At 49.9% G+C, this 13,424-nt stretch overlaps 1 protein-coding gene across 1 annotated transcript in view; it reads right to left on the bottom strand.

Moving 5' to 3' along the window:
* Positions 1-13,197, bottom strand: part of Itga7 (integrin subunit alpha 7) — a 27,324-nt gene extending 14,127 nt beyond the window's left edge. Inside the window, exons 1-13 of the mRNA XM_028786649.1 lie at positions 12,992-13,197; positions 8,070-8,197; positions 7,891-7,970; positions 5,341-5,596; positions 4,714-4,845; positions 3,266-3,473; positions 2,968-3,161; positions 2,612-2,700; positions 2,376-2,503; positions 2,154-2,249; positions 1,952-2,013; positions 1,664-1,833; positions 293-442 (exon numbers count right to left, since the gene is read on the bottom strand). Of these exons, the coding sequence (XP_028642482.1) occupies positions 293-442; positions 1,664-1,833; positions 1,952-2,013; positions 2,154-2,249; positions 2,376-2,503; positions 2,612-2,700; positions 2,968-3,161; positions 3,266-3,473; positions 4,714-4,845; positions 5,341-5,596; positions 7,891-7,970; positions 8,070-8,197; positions 12,992-13,197 (1,899 nt within the window). The remainder of the gene's footprint in view (positions 1-292; positions 443-1,663; positions 1,834-1,951; positions 2,014-2,153; positions 2,250-2,375; positions 2,504-2,611; positions 2,701-2,967; positions 3,162-3,265; positions 3,474-4,713; positions 4,846-5,340; positions 5,597-7,890; positions 7,971-8,069; positions 8,198-12,991) is intronic.
* Positions 13,198-13,424: the final 227 nt, after the last annotated feature.

Genomic DNA, 13,424 nt, shown 5'->3' with positions numbered 1-13,424 from the left:
CACCAGGAGCACTGTCCTCTCACACCAGGAGCACTGACCTCTCACACTAGGAGCATGGTCCTCTCACACTAGAAGCACTGTCCTCTCACACTAGGAGCACTGACCTCTCACACTAGGGGCACTGTCCTCTCACACTAGGGGCACATGGTCATTTGAGCCATTTTGCCTTTGAGGAATCACCTACATGTACAGGGTTGTACTGTGTGTGAAAGAGCTTGCAAGCTATGAGCGGGTATCACAGTGGAGACATCAGGACCATTGTCTCTCCCAGCTCCTTTTCCCTCATGCTCACCTCTGTCCTCTGGGTGCTAGGCTGGTGAGCATTGAGGATGGGAACCACAGGGGGGAGCTCCTGGCCAGGCGCTTGCCTCCGTAACCGAGAAGTTTGGAGACCATATGACAGGGTCACCACAATGGCCCGTAGCTTGTCTTTGACATTTTCCTGGAAGGGAAAGATTGTTTCTCACTGGAACAACCCCCAAGTCCCAGCCCTGACCACACCCCGCCACACACTGAAGACTCTTGGAAAGAAATCTTGGAAAGGGAGACAGAGATGCAGATGGGAATTCATCTGGGGATAAGAAAGAGAGACCATGGCAGTAAAAGCCTTCCCTGGAGACCAGACACCCACCCACCCTGTGAAATGCCAGACTTCCCCTCACAGATGTATGAAGGCCCCTCTCAAAGTCAGGCTAAGGAAGTAGGATCTCATATTTAGGCCAGCCTGGCCCGTATTAAATCGTTCCAGGACACTCCATTAAAAAAAAAAAAAAAAAATCAGGCATCGAGGCAAAAAATGGGTAGAAAGGAGCTCAAAAGGAAAACCAATTAATGCCTGGATTTTTTTTTCAAAAAAATATGGAATTCTTCACTCATTTGGGTGTCATCTTCATGAAGAAGCCCTGCTTGTCTTATCTGTCATTCTGTCAGGTCTCCTGAAGCCAGAGATGCAGGTTATCACTAGCCAGCCAAGGTGGGTACCTGGACCCAAACCTAGGTCTCCTGCAAGAGCAGCACAATCTCTTAACTAGCGAGCATCTCTTCATGTAGCGGGATATCTTCCCACTACTTTGTATAAAGCTCGGGGATTGGGCTGTATGAGAGGTAGGCGGAGTGAGAAGTCGGGAGGAGAGGAAGAGGAGAAGGAAGGGGAGGAGCTAGGAGAAAAAAGAGAGATGTAGGAAGCATGGAGAACCACGGGTCCAGGATGGTCCTGGGTAACGATTTATATCTTAAGGTTAGATAATTGGGAAACAACTCTAATTGTGTGGGCAAATTGTTAATTGAGAATTTCTAAATATATAAAGCCTTTGGATAATAATTAAGCTTTAGAGTCTCACTTCTACCACGTGGATGGCTGGTATTGTCTGGAGTTCAGCCAAGCTTTGTGGAGACAGTGTGGTGGATTGGCAGAGCCATCTCCCACACTGGCTGGCTCGTGGGTGCCAGGGCCGGTGCATCTGGCAGGTCAGAGCCGAGCAGTGGTGAGAGTCCGCTGCCACTTGTGGCCTCAGGCCTTGCCTAGTCGGAAACATGGAGGCCCCATAAAAGCAAGCCAGATTGGGCCATGCCGTTTTAAATATTATCCTCAACATCTTCAGCCCCTGGAAACCTGACATCGAGGTGTGCTCCAGAAGAGCAAGGACCAGAAGTCAGTGGCTACCTGAAGCTGGAACACAGTGTCTTCACAGACTCGGTCATGTTGATGCTTCAACCTCACGGTGCCGGAGGACTGATGCTTGAGGTCCTCCGGGCCACGGCTCAGAAAGGTCACACGTGGGACCTGGCCCCGGAGCCTCCGGTCCGTGTCACCATCTAACATATAATCTAGGACTGTGGCATGGAGGTAGAAGAGGGAAGACAGTGGGCTGAAGATTCTGTTCCCATGGTACCCTCCTCTCCACCCTCCTGGAGGCCATCGGAGTGAGCAGTGGGTGAGGTCTCCACTCACCCACACTCGGGCTGTAGCTGCTGGGCACAGCAACATAGCTGAAACAGATCTTTACGTCCACGCTGTGGGGCAAAGGGAGGCTCCTGAGCAAACAAGACTCCAAACCCCACTTCCGCCACTACCCAGATGCAAACTAGCAAAGAGAGGCAAGGAAAGCGACCACTGACAGCCTCCTCAGCCCTCCCATCTAATCTCGCCTCACCAGACCAAGCGATCGTCAGCACAGTTGGGCTGTTCCAGATCGATGGCTCTTGGATCGATGAAGATCTCTTGGGAGACATGTAGAACGGGTCTGGCCCTGGTCATAGAGAGTTCATTGGGTGGGAAAGGAGAGAATGTGAAGCTGGGCACACTCTGCAGGATCAGGTGTAAGACTGGAATGAGGTCACAGCTGCAAGGAGGGTTTGATAGCTTGGAGGCTCACCTGAACAGAGCAGCAGTATCAGCCAGGGAGCCCACAAGCAGGTCTGGGTACTGATTTCCGTCCACATCCAGGCCACCAGACAGGGAGTAACCAAAGCTCTTGATGCCCACCGCCTCACCCTCCAGCACCTGGAGACAAGCAGTCAGCCTTTCTGAGCCCTGTTTTTCCCAATCCTCCTTCCCCTGCCCTCTGTAGCTCTTCCTGCAACAAGATCATCTCCTCATGACGCCCCTCACCTGTGAAGGTTTGACGACCACCCCCAGGCTGCTCCCATGGTAGATAAAGACTTTCCCGTCTCCATCAAAGGGAGCTCCCACAGCAATGTCTGGGGACAGAAGAAAAGAGATTGTGGGATGTGGAGGTGGTAGACAGGGTCCATACCCAATTTCCTTTGTTCAGTCCTGTAGAATATGTTTCTAGTTTCATTGAGAGACCACGTGCATCATTTTAAAATCCTCTTAGTCACACTCTCCAGATAACACTAGCTCAACTTGCCTGAGTTTAAAAAAAAAAAAAAATCTCCTGCTCTCTGAGGGATACCATTACCTTCTCAGCCCCTCCCCACACTGAGCTCTCCTGATCCCAGTCATACCTGGGAAGCCATCTTGGTTGAGGTCCCCCAGTACAGCCAAACTGATCCCAAACATGGAGTCAGGGGAGCCACAGAGTCGGAGGGGAGAGATATCTGCCCAGTGGCCACCCTGGTTCATGTACACATAGACAGCACCTCCCAGTTCTTCTTGGCGTTCAAAGAAGTAGGGGGCACCCACAATCAGGTCTGCCCAACTGTGGAGGAAGGAGACAGTATAGAGCCCTCTGAACCAAAGGACCCAGGACAAAGTGCAGAAGCCACTCCTGGACCCAGGGACACTCCCCCTGTCCCCTCTCACCCATCATTGTTGAGATCAGTCACAGCCAGTGAGTAGCCAAAGCCAGAGGTCAAGCGTTCTCCAGACAGCACAACCTCAGGTATCAGGCGGCTGGCGCTATCCTTGCGCAGAATGACCACAGCCCCTTTGTGGTTGGCACGGGGGGCCCCAGCCACAAAACTCAGCTCTTCTGCACGCATGAGGCCCTTCCCAGAGTCGATGGAGAAACCTAGGTGAGGGAATCACTTACTGTGAGTGATTCTCCAAGACTCAAAAGCCAGGTGAGCCCCTGGAGGCACAAAGAAGAGTTGCTTCTCCCCAGTCTCCACCACTATGGCTAGACTATGCCTCCTCTCCAGACAGGGCCTGGAAATCCTTGTAGCCCTCCTGGTCAGAGACACAGGATATGACACAGAGGTGTCATGGAGCAGAGAGAAAGGCACTAACAGAGAAGCCTTGGTGACTTGGTGAGACGAGCTGGCATAGCCATGAGAGCCAGCCATTCATGCCCAACCTGGGGAACTGAAGGATAGGGAGACTTCTCCCATCTTTCACACCCAGAAGGTCCATTGACATCCAATGCATCATCTTTCCCCCACCCCCTTCTTTCCCACCCTGCCAAGGTAAAGGCAATATATATATATATATGAAGAAGACTGGGGTCAAGGAAGAGCTTGCTTCACCCAAATGTCTGGTATACGTCATTTCGTCCTTGTTGATATGCAGAATAGAATATAAATAGCTATGAGGGGCTAAACTCAAAAGGCTAGAGCTTTCTCCAACCTAAGTCCACCATCCACCCCTCAGAGAAACTTCTCTAGAGGTCAATACTGTCCTTCCAAGCAGGGTTGACCTTCATCTTCTCACTCTACCTGGGTCGTCCTCCTTGCAGACCTTTGGCTTACATCCCCCAAGACTATCACCTTTGAAACCTATTCTTCTCAGGCCTATTGATGGTCCTAATTCTCTTCTGCAGTTTGTGCTCAATACCCGTTTCCCTGGGCATGTGTTGGGGGAGGGCAGGGAAGGAAAGGATACTCCCTAAAGAGGAAGTAGGAAGGCCAGGGCCAAACCCCAGGGCCCAGGACGCAGGAGCTTACAAACCTAAATAGCTATTCAAGGTCAAGTCTCCGGCTGGTCCTGTGAGCCGGTCAGCAGGGTCCAAAGTTTTATACACCAGCTGGTCAGGGTCTGAGCTATCAATGTTGGTCACAAAAAGCAACCCTGTGGGGGGCAGGTTGGGGAGAGACACCAGGGAAAGGGACAGCAAGAGAAGAGAACACGGGGTACAGACAGAGCCAGATAGAAAGGCCAGAAGACGGTGAAAGGGGACAAAGGAGAGGAAGAAAGTGAGAGAAGCCAAGAAGCCAGAGACACAATGACAGAGACAGAAGGATGGGCACATGGAGAGAGGGCAAGAGAAAGGAACAGAGGGTTAGAGTGACCCTGGGCCGCGGAGGGGTCCCTACCAAGGTAGCTGTTGGCAGGGACCGGAATGAGGCGGGGGTTTTGCTCCTTCTCGCCCCCCGCCTCGTAGGGCCCGTCGTCCAGGTGTGCCAGGTCCGACGAGCCCTGAGCACAGAGCTCCACCCTGGCAGTGCCTGCAAGGACAGTCCTGTTAGTATTTAAGATGGGAACAAGGTGCACCCCCCCAGACCAGACACCACATGGGGGGCTCCTCCCCTTCAGCCCCACTTCCACCACCTCCCTAGCCCAAGCTTCTAGAGGTCCCCCGAACATAGCACTCACCGAGTGTCAGCTCAGCCAATGACAGCGTGCAGAGACGGGAATGGCAGTGATGAGGTGTGGGCTGCTGTGTTGGAGCATGCAGGCCCTGACCCAGCCGTGCATGTGGGAGCTCATGCCAACATGTAGATAAACACATGACCATGCAATGGAGAGTAGGTACCCCCCATTAATCTATGTGCTAGCATAACAGGAGTGGAAGGTATGGCAAGCAATGCCCCAGGTCCACGTGTGGTCATGCTTGGCCGGTTGCTGCCAGCAATGAATGGCATCCCAGGAGATGGGATCCCATCTCTGAGGTAAGAGGAGGTTTTGGTCTCCTCCTCTACCCTCCCCAGCGAGTGACTCACCCTTCCAGTTATAGGTTCCTGGAGCCCCAAAGACAAGGTAGTGGCTGTCTGGGGAGAAGGTGGCAGCTGTGCCCTGCTGGCAGAACCCAAACTGTTCATGGCCCTGGGGGCGGCCCTCACAGAACTTCCACTCCCCACCATCCAACTCATCACGGATGGTCAGGTCCTGGCTTAGCACAAAGCAGCGACCAATCACATCCCGAGTCTCCAAAACTTGGTCCACTCTCTGTCGAGACTCATATCGGTGTGCACAGGTCTATGAGAGAATGGAAGGACGGGTCATTTCCTGTTTACCAGGGACCTATATGTTGTTCATATGCAGACTTATAGCAGACACACCTATGCAAAGCCTGTACGTATGCACACACATACACAAACACACATACACATTACACACATACCACACACACACACCACACACACACATCACACACAACACACACATACACCACACATACCACAACACATACACAACACACACAACACACATCACACACACACCACACACACAACACACACAACACACACACACCACACACAACACACACAACACACACACATATCACACACACACCACACACACATACACCACACATACCACAACACACACATACCACACATCACACACACACCACACACACACACACCACACACACACACACACACCACACACACATACACCACACATACCACACACACACATCACACACACACCACACATACACACTCCTCTACCAGTATCACTGAAGCATCATCCCCAGCCAGAGTGAAGTCTTTATCTAGTATCCTATCCACAGCCACTCAAAGGAAGATGGCTTTGCCCTACATTCTGCCTGGATACTCTCAAACACATAATTAACGGCACATAAACATGTGCTTCCCTGATCATTCGTGTAACAATTTTGCAACATGCTAAGTTTGGTGTGTGTCTGTGTGTGTGTGTGTGTCTGTGTGTGTTCATTCAGATATGTGCAGGTGTACATGTATGCAATATCAGTGTACATACACATATGCCAGGTGTATGTGGAAATTAGGAGACAACCTTAGGTGTCATTCTTCAAAAGCTGTTCACAGTCTCTCACTGGCACCAGGGCCCTGTCAATTAGGCTAGATTGGCTGGAAAGTAATCCCCAGGCATCCTCCTGGCTCTGCTTCCCTAATACAGGTGTTACAAACGCAACCTCCATATGTTGCTTTTTGATGTGGATTCTAGGAATCCAACTCAGATACTCCTGCTTGCAAAACAAGCACTTTACTAAATCATATTCCCAGCCTCTGTCCATAGACTTTTGTAAGCCATCACCTCTGAAAAGGATATACCCTAACACCTCTTCTCTGAGTACTACCAATTTTCACAAGCATGGCTTGGACCACCATGCCTGCGGTTCTTTTTTCTACTCGTCCTTTGTCCTTGTGGACTAAAGACTAGATGTTAATAACATTAGTTATATTCAGCCTCATGGTGACATCTATGGATAATTGTGTTTCTATGAATATTAGTTAGAGGCACACAGAAAAGGGAGGGGGGGTCATGACTGAGGCAGGAGGATATCTTTGAGTCCCAGGCCAGAAAGAATCTCCATAGCTGTTTGGCAGGGCCCAGACCTCCGCTATATTCATGAGCCCTCTCTCAGAAACTAGCATAATGTTTGAAAATAAGAAAATAATCTTCAGGGCTACGACAAATGTGTGGTGGTTAGACAGACATCATAGATGAGACTAGAACAGAGAAGCAATTTCAGGCAGGAATCTAAATCTTAGGCTAGAACAAAGAAGTAGGCTTCAGGCATGAAAATGACTTTGGGCTAGGACAGGGAAGTAGGCTCAGATACTTTGGTCATCCTTATAGGCCCTTAGTAACAGTGATCATGGGAGTGATCATGGGATTTTGTTTGTTGCCTTGCTTGTTCTTTGAATATATATATATGTATATGTATATATATTTTTTTTCAATATATATATATATATATATATATATATATATTTTGGTTTTTCGAGACAGGGTTTCTCTGTGTAGCTCTAGCTGTCCTGGAACTCACTCTGTAGACCAGGCTGGCCTCGAACTCAGAAATCCGCCTGCCTCCGCCTCCCAAGTGCTGGGATTAAAGGCGTGAACACCGCCCAGCGTCCTTTGACTATTTGTGTTTATTGTCTTGCTTATTCCTTGACTATTTGCATCTATTGTATTGCTGTTTCCTCAACTTAGAACTGACCTTACTACTTGCATGTAATTAAAATGGTATAAAAGCAGATTGGGAAAAAAAAAGAATGCATAATCTAGTGAAAGGTATATTGTATATTCTTCCATGTGAATACATTTAACGAATATGCATTCAAAATAAAAAAAGTAAAAAAATAAAAAAATAGATCATAGATGAATATTTTTAAATAGATAAGGAGCAGGACCATCTCTTGCACTTTTGTGTGTCACCTAGTGGTTCTAGGAATCATACCACATGCCGTTTATAATCTGAAGGTGTTCCTATGCATGTGAACACGGTGTACACACATCATCATAATTTCTGCATTATCGCAGGGAGTAGTACTCACAACAATCTTGCCCCCGGGTCCCTGGCTCCGGACACTGACTCCCAGCCACTGGTTCTCCTTGCTTTCCTTCTGCACATTAGCTGAGGCAAGACACTGGGAATCAGGGGAGGGAACAGGGGACAGAGTCCTGCCCTCCCCTCTTCACACGCTGCCCCCACTCCACCCTCCCAAGGCCACACCTCCCCTGTCGATGTCCACTCTGTAACAGTCTGTCTCCTCTAGGCTCAGGGGACAAGCAAAGAGGCCTCCGGTGCGATTTGCCTGCTGTCCAGGAAGAGCCAGGGCCTGGGGAGCACCCACCAGCAGCCTGTAGGATGGGACAAGGGCTAGACTCAGTCCAGAGTGTTCTAATTACCCTGGAGCTTCCCCTTGCCCCAACTCCTCGGGGCCAAGCAGAGTGTTCAGTACTAAAGAGAGAAAAAAATAAAAGTCATTTTTCTCAAATTCTGTCAACAGACCTGAGCCTACAATCTTGTCACTTGCGTACTTACGTTCTACATAAAGAACCAACAGAAAGGGTGGATACATACATAGGAACACACATGTCAGCCGGAGCAGCCTGCCAGCATTGCCAGCCTAAGAGAACGGCCCTCCCCAGCACCTGTTCCTGACAAACTCCCCCACCCCCTACTTGGCCCCAGCCTCAGACTCTGCCCTCCTCCCTAACCCTGGTCCGGTTGAAACCTTGCCAGAAATGGCAAGAATGCCTGGAACAAGAGCAACGGGCACACAGACTGACACCACAGTGGCTCAGGGACAGCTTCAGAGGCCAGGCAAGAGGGTAGACATGGGTCTGCTTCCCCTTTGCCTTGTATGCAGCGAAAACCCTACCCACTGATGGCTCTGTGAGCCCCAAACTCAGTCATGCCCACTGGTATGGAAGTAGAGAAGGGTTTTTCATAGCCTCTAACCTCACCTGAGTTCCTCCCCATATCCAGAATCTCCTTTCCCATCCGACCTTCCCCTCTATCTACAGTTTTTTCTTCCCCTCTCCCTCTGTCCCTCCCCAGTCTTCTCCCTCAGGCTTTTTCTCAGCTACAACTTTCTTGGCAGAACAATTTTCCATGATTACATCCAAAGCGACTTCCCCAGAGGGGGACTGTGCTGGGAATGGAGGCTGCCTGGGTCCCCCAGGACTGGACCTTAAAGCCAGGAGTGACTGGGAAGTAAAATGAAGTAATAGATACCCAGATGGCTAAAGAGATCCTCTCTCTCCAGGAAAGGGCTCAAGAATGGCAGACAGCAGGACGAGCCTCAGGGCCTTTCTCCCAGTCTTCTATGTCCCATCCTGAGGGTGAAGTCCACAACTGTCGGACAGTATTACTGACAGGCATCTGTGGGGCACTGCGCCAGACCCGTGTAGGGTGAGGGGAAAGGTTCCCACAACTCCTGCTGTCTCTTAGCAGCTGTCATCCCGTATCAGAGCCAGTGTCAAGCAGGGGTCAGGGGAGCACGAAGATGAAAACATGGTTTAACAGTAAAGACTTGCTGCTTTTACAGAGGAACTGGGTTCCATTCCCAGCACCCACCCCCAGGTGGTTCGAAAACTCTGTCATGTCAGTTCCAGAAGATTCAACACCTTCTTATGACCTCTGTGGGAATAATTTTATATGGGCACAAGGAACACACACACAAACATAAATTTAAAAAAGTTAAATATAGATCTTTTAATAGGAGGGATGAGGGCCAGGTGGTGGTGGTGCACGCCTTTAACCCCAGCACTTGGGAGGCAGAGACAGGCGGATTTCTGAGTTCGAGGCCAGCCTGGTCTACAGAGTGAGTTCCAGGACAGCCAGGACTACACAGAGAAACCCTGTCTCGAAACCCCCCCCCCAAAAAAAAATAGGAGGGATGAGGGACTGAGGAGAGAACTTAATAGTCAAGAGCACTTGCAGGCCATAGGTGGTGGTGCATGTGTTTAATCCCAGCACTCTGCAGGCTGAGGCAGGTGGATCTCTGTGAGCTTGAGGCCAGCTTGTTCTACAAAGAAAGTTCCAGAACAACCAGGACTATACAGAGAAACCCTGCCTAAAAAAAAAAAAAAAAAAAAAAAAGATAGATAGATGAATGGATAGATACATACATAGATGATAGATAGATAGATAGATAGATAGATAGATAGATAGATAGATAGGTGGATAGATTAAAAATAAGGACTGGGTTTTGTTACCAGCACCCACATGTTGGCTCAAAACAATACTTAAGCCCAGTTCCAGAGGATCTGACATCCCCTTCTGGTCTTTATAGACACCATGCACACACATGTAATACACAGATATACACAGACAAAATGTGCATACATATCCTTTTAAAAATAGAGAGAAACAGGAAGAAAGACAACATATATTCATCATTCATTTCACAACCGTTTACTGGTGCCCCAATATGCATCAAGCCCTAAGTCAGGCACTGATAAGACAATAAAGTGATATTTATTCAGCACCTACCATAGGTCAGGCCCTGGGCTAGACATGGAGGAACTACCCTTTAGCACTCTCAGCTTGGATTCCTAGGAGAGGAGCCACAAGCGTTCTCCCACTTGCTCTCACAATCCTATAAGATAAGAACTCTTATCTTCCAGATGAGCATCCTCATTCACATACTGTAAGCAGCCTGCCCCATTTATAATCACATCTGCCCAATTACTTGGTCAGCCATTGCCTGGCCTGTTGCCAGAAGAGGAAGAAGAAGAGGAGAAAATGACACCCTAGGAAATCTAGGCGATGTGCCCTAAGCAAACAGACCCAGCCTTCACAGTCCAAAGTGTGCCAACCTGTACACTCAGAGAATATCTTTTGTTTCAGGGGAGGCTGCCTAATTTGTCTTTGCGTTTGCCCCATAGGATGTGTCAGTTTGCTGAGCTCACGCCTTTTGTGGAGTCACAGAGACACCCATTGTCTCCACTGCTTAGTGCCCAGATGCACAGCCAAAGAAGCAGAAGTGTGTGTGTTCAGAGCTCACACCTCCCGTAAAGGCCAAGTCCAGAAAGGAGTAAAGACGCTCACAGGGACAGAAGCTAAAGGACCAACCCTACTCCTGGAAGAAGGATCTCACTCAGTTCCTCCTGGAATAAGAGCACCCCTTCAACTCTGTCCCAGCCACACTCTGCTTCATGGCTTCAACCAGGGAGCCCAACAACCCCAGGCCTTCAAACCGACCAGTAACCAAAGCTTCCATGACTGCAAGGGGTAGGGAGTTGGGTGTGGGTGACATTGGCTGCAGAGTTCAGTGAGTATTAGCACACTATTACTGCATCCTACCGGACCTTCAGCCCTAGTCCAGTCCTTCCCTGACATAGTGCAGTCTGAGTGGCCCTCTGGGAAAACTGCATGTCTAGAAAGGCTGGCTCAGCCTGGGGTCCCTCCAGCCAAGCCTCTGGATCCAAGATGCTGTAAAGCTGTTCTCAGGCTCCGTGAATCCCAACACCAGGGCTCCAGAACAGCGAGCACTTTCACAGCATTAGCTACAGGCCTTGAGCCACCGAACATTCCGATGGGATCGTGATATTGTTTGATTCCGTTTTAAGTTGATAGGAATAAATGAAGTGGCAAATACAGAGCAAAGTAAGAAGGTTAGAACTCAAAATCTTATCTAAGGTAGACTGAAAACAAATGAGTCTTCTCATCAGTGCTTGAGAGAGGGGCCAAACACGGTGGCGGTTTCTCTGTGCCCCCAGTCAGCAGAATGCCCCCTACTGGAGCAAAATGGAGACAGAGAGTCAGGCCCTACTGGGAATACCCCTAACTTGGCTCTGGGAGACAGAATCAGGGGCCACCTTTAGAGAAGGGGAAAATGACAAGAGACCATGCTATTAAAAATAACCTAGAATTTGCCTGGAAATAACTCAGAGAGTTCGGCATGTCCTAAAAAGGCCTCCGGGCCTGGAACTCTAACAGACGGAGGAAGAAGGGGGGCAGGGAGGAAGAGACAGAGATGAAGCCTGCTACTGGCTAGAGACATCAGTTTTCTATCTTTCCCAAAGGTTTAGAGAGCAGACTCTTCTCCCAGATGACAGGAATAATGGAAGGAGAAAGATTAAGGCTTCCCCCACCTCCAGTGAGTGAGGAAAAATAAACTCTCATCTCTGTCTCCTGCCCCCAGACCAAGAAAAAAGACAGTCCCCAAGGACAGCATTGATTCCAGTAATGGACACTTAAATGTGGCTTATGCATTGGCCATGGGTGAAAAAGCCCTTTGGCGAGAGGGGGTGGGAAGCTTTCTTCCTGTTCTCACCTCCTGTCACATGTAGTACAGAAACAAAAACGGCTGCAAATGTGTCTAGCTACCAGGGGTCCTGAAAAAGTGACAATTATCCCTCAGCCTTTCATGCTTCCTTGTCTTTCCCAACTGCTAAGATTTCTCAAGTTGGAAATTTCCTGAGGAAGAAAGGAAGCAGCCCGGCATCTTTACTGGATCTTGCTGCTGCTTGCTGCTGCTGCTGCTGCTGCTGCTGCTGCTGCTGCTGCTGCTGCTGCTGTTTCTGGTGGTGGTGGTTACAGCTGCCACCATTTCTTGCTACTGCTCTGACAGTCTCTAATTTTCTGCCACTGTCTGTGACCAAATCATCACTGAAGACTGTCAGGCCTTCTCAGCTCTTCCTCTAGTCTCCCTGCTGTGTTAAGCCACATCAGTCCTGGCCTCTCATGCCCTGCAGTCCTCGCGCTATCTCCTGGTGCTGCTTTGACAGTAGCTATTTCTGTTTTGTCTCCTCTTTGCCTCCTATGGCACCATCATCCACTCTGCCCTTGCCCAATCCTTCCACCCTATGCAGTGGCAGAATGCTCACCCTCCCTTCCCGGAGCAGTTCACTCGTCTGAGGCAGAAGAGGAGCCAGAGATGCAAGGCTGGGGCAAGAATGCAAACTGAAGGGAGAGGCAGAAGGAAGAGGGTCTCTGGCAAGAATGTTGCTCTGTAACTCATCCCCCAAGGCAAGACTCTGAGTCTGAGGACCTGGACAATACCAGGCAAGGCTTCAAGTTAGAGTGTGAGATGCCTGCGGGCAGAGTACCATTGAAAGCCTGAGAAATGGGTAGGTGAGGAGTTGGGAGAAAGGTAGCCCAAGGCTTCAGCCTGGGGACTCTGGGCGGGTACAGTGACTCACCAGCTCTGGGGTCGGGGATGTAACTGTCGGTGCAGGGCCACCGAAAAGCCGAATAGGCTGCCAGGTTCTCCCTCCTTGCGTATGGCACCCATCACATCCAGATTGAAGGCGATAGCCCGTGGTAAAAGCAGTCCAGCGAGCAAGGAACTAAGAAGGTAGCAAATTCCGGGGATCCAGAGGGAATCGCACCTCGGAATCCTGGCCATGGGACCAACGCTCCGCGCTCTCCCTGCTAGTGCGAGGAAATCTTCGCGCGCCCCGAGCCCCAGGTCTCCCCGGGGGTGTTTCTGGTTTCCGAAATCTAGCAGATCTTTCCCGGTCTTCCAATCTTTCACTTCGGCACTCCTCTTCAGTCCTCCCCTCCGCTGCCCCTACCAGCTAAGTACAACTACTGCATGCAGTGGGAGCACCAGCTTGCGCTCCGGCGCGGGCT

The sequence above is a fragment of the Grammomys surdaster genome, unplaced genomic scaffold (assembly GCF_004785775.1).
Source record: "Grammomys surdaster isolate TR1022 unplaced genomic scaffold, NIH_TR_1.0 125562, whole genome shotgun sequence".
Taxonomy (NCBI): Eukaryota; Metazoa; Chordata; class Mammalia; order Rodentia; family Muridae; genus Grammomys; species Grammomys surdaster.
The sequence above is the reverse complement of the archived record's forward strand: the minus strand, read 5'-3'. Positions and strand labels throughout refer to the sequence as shown.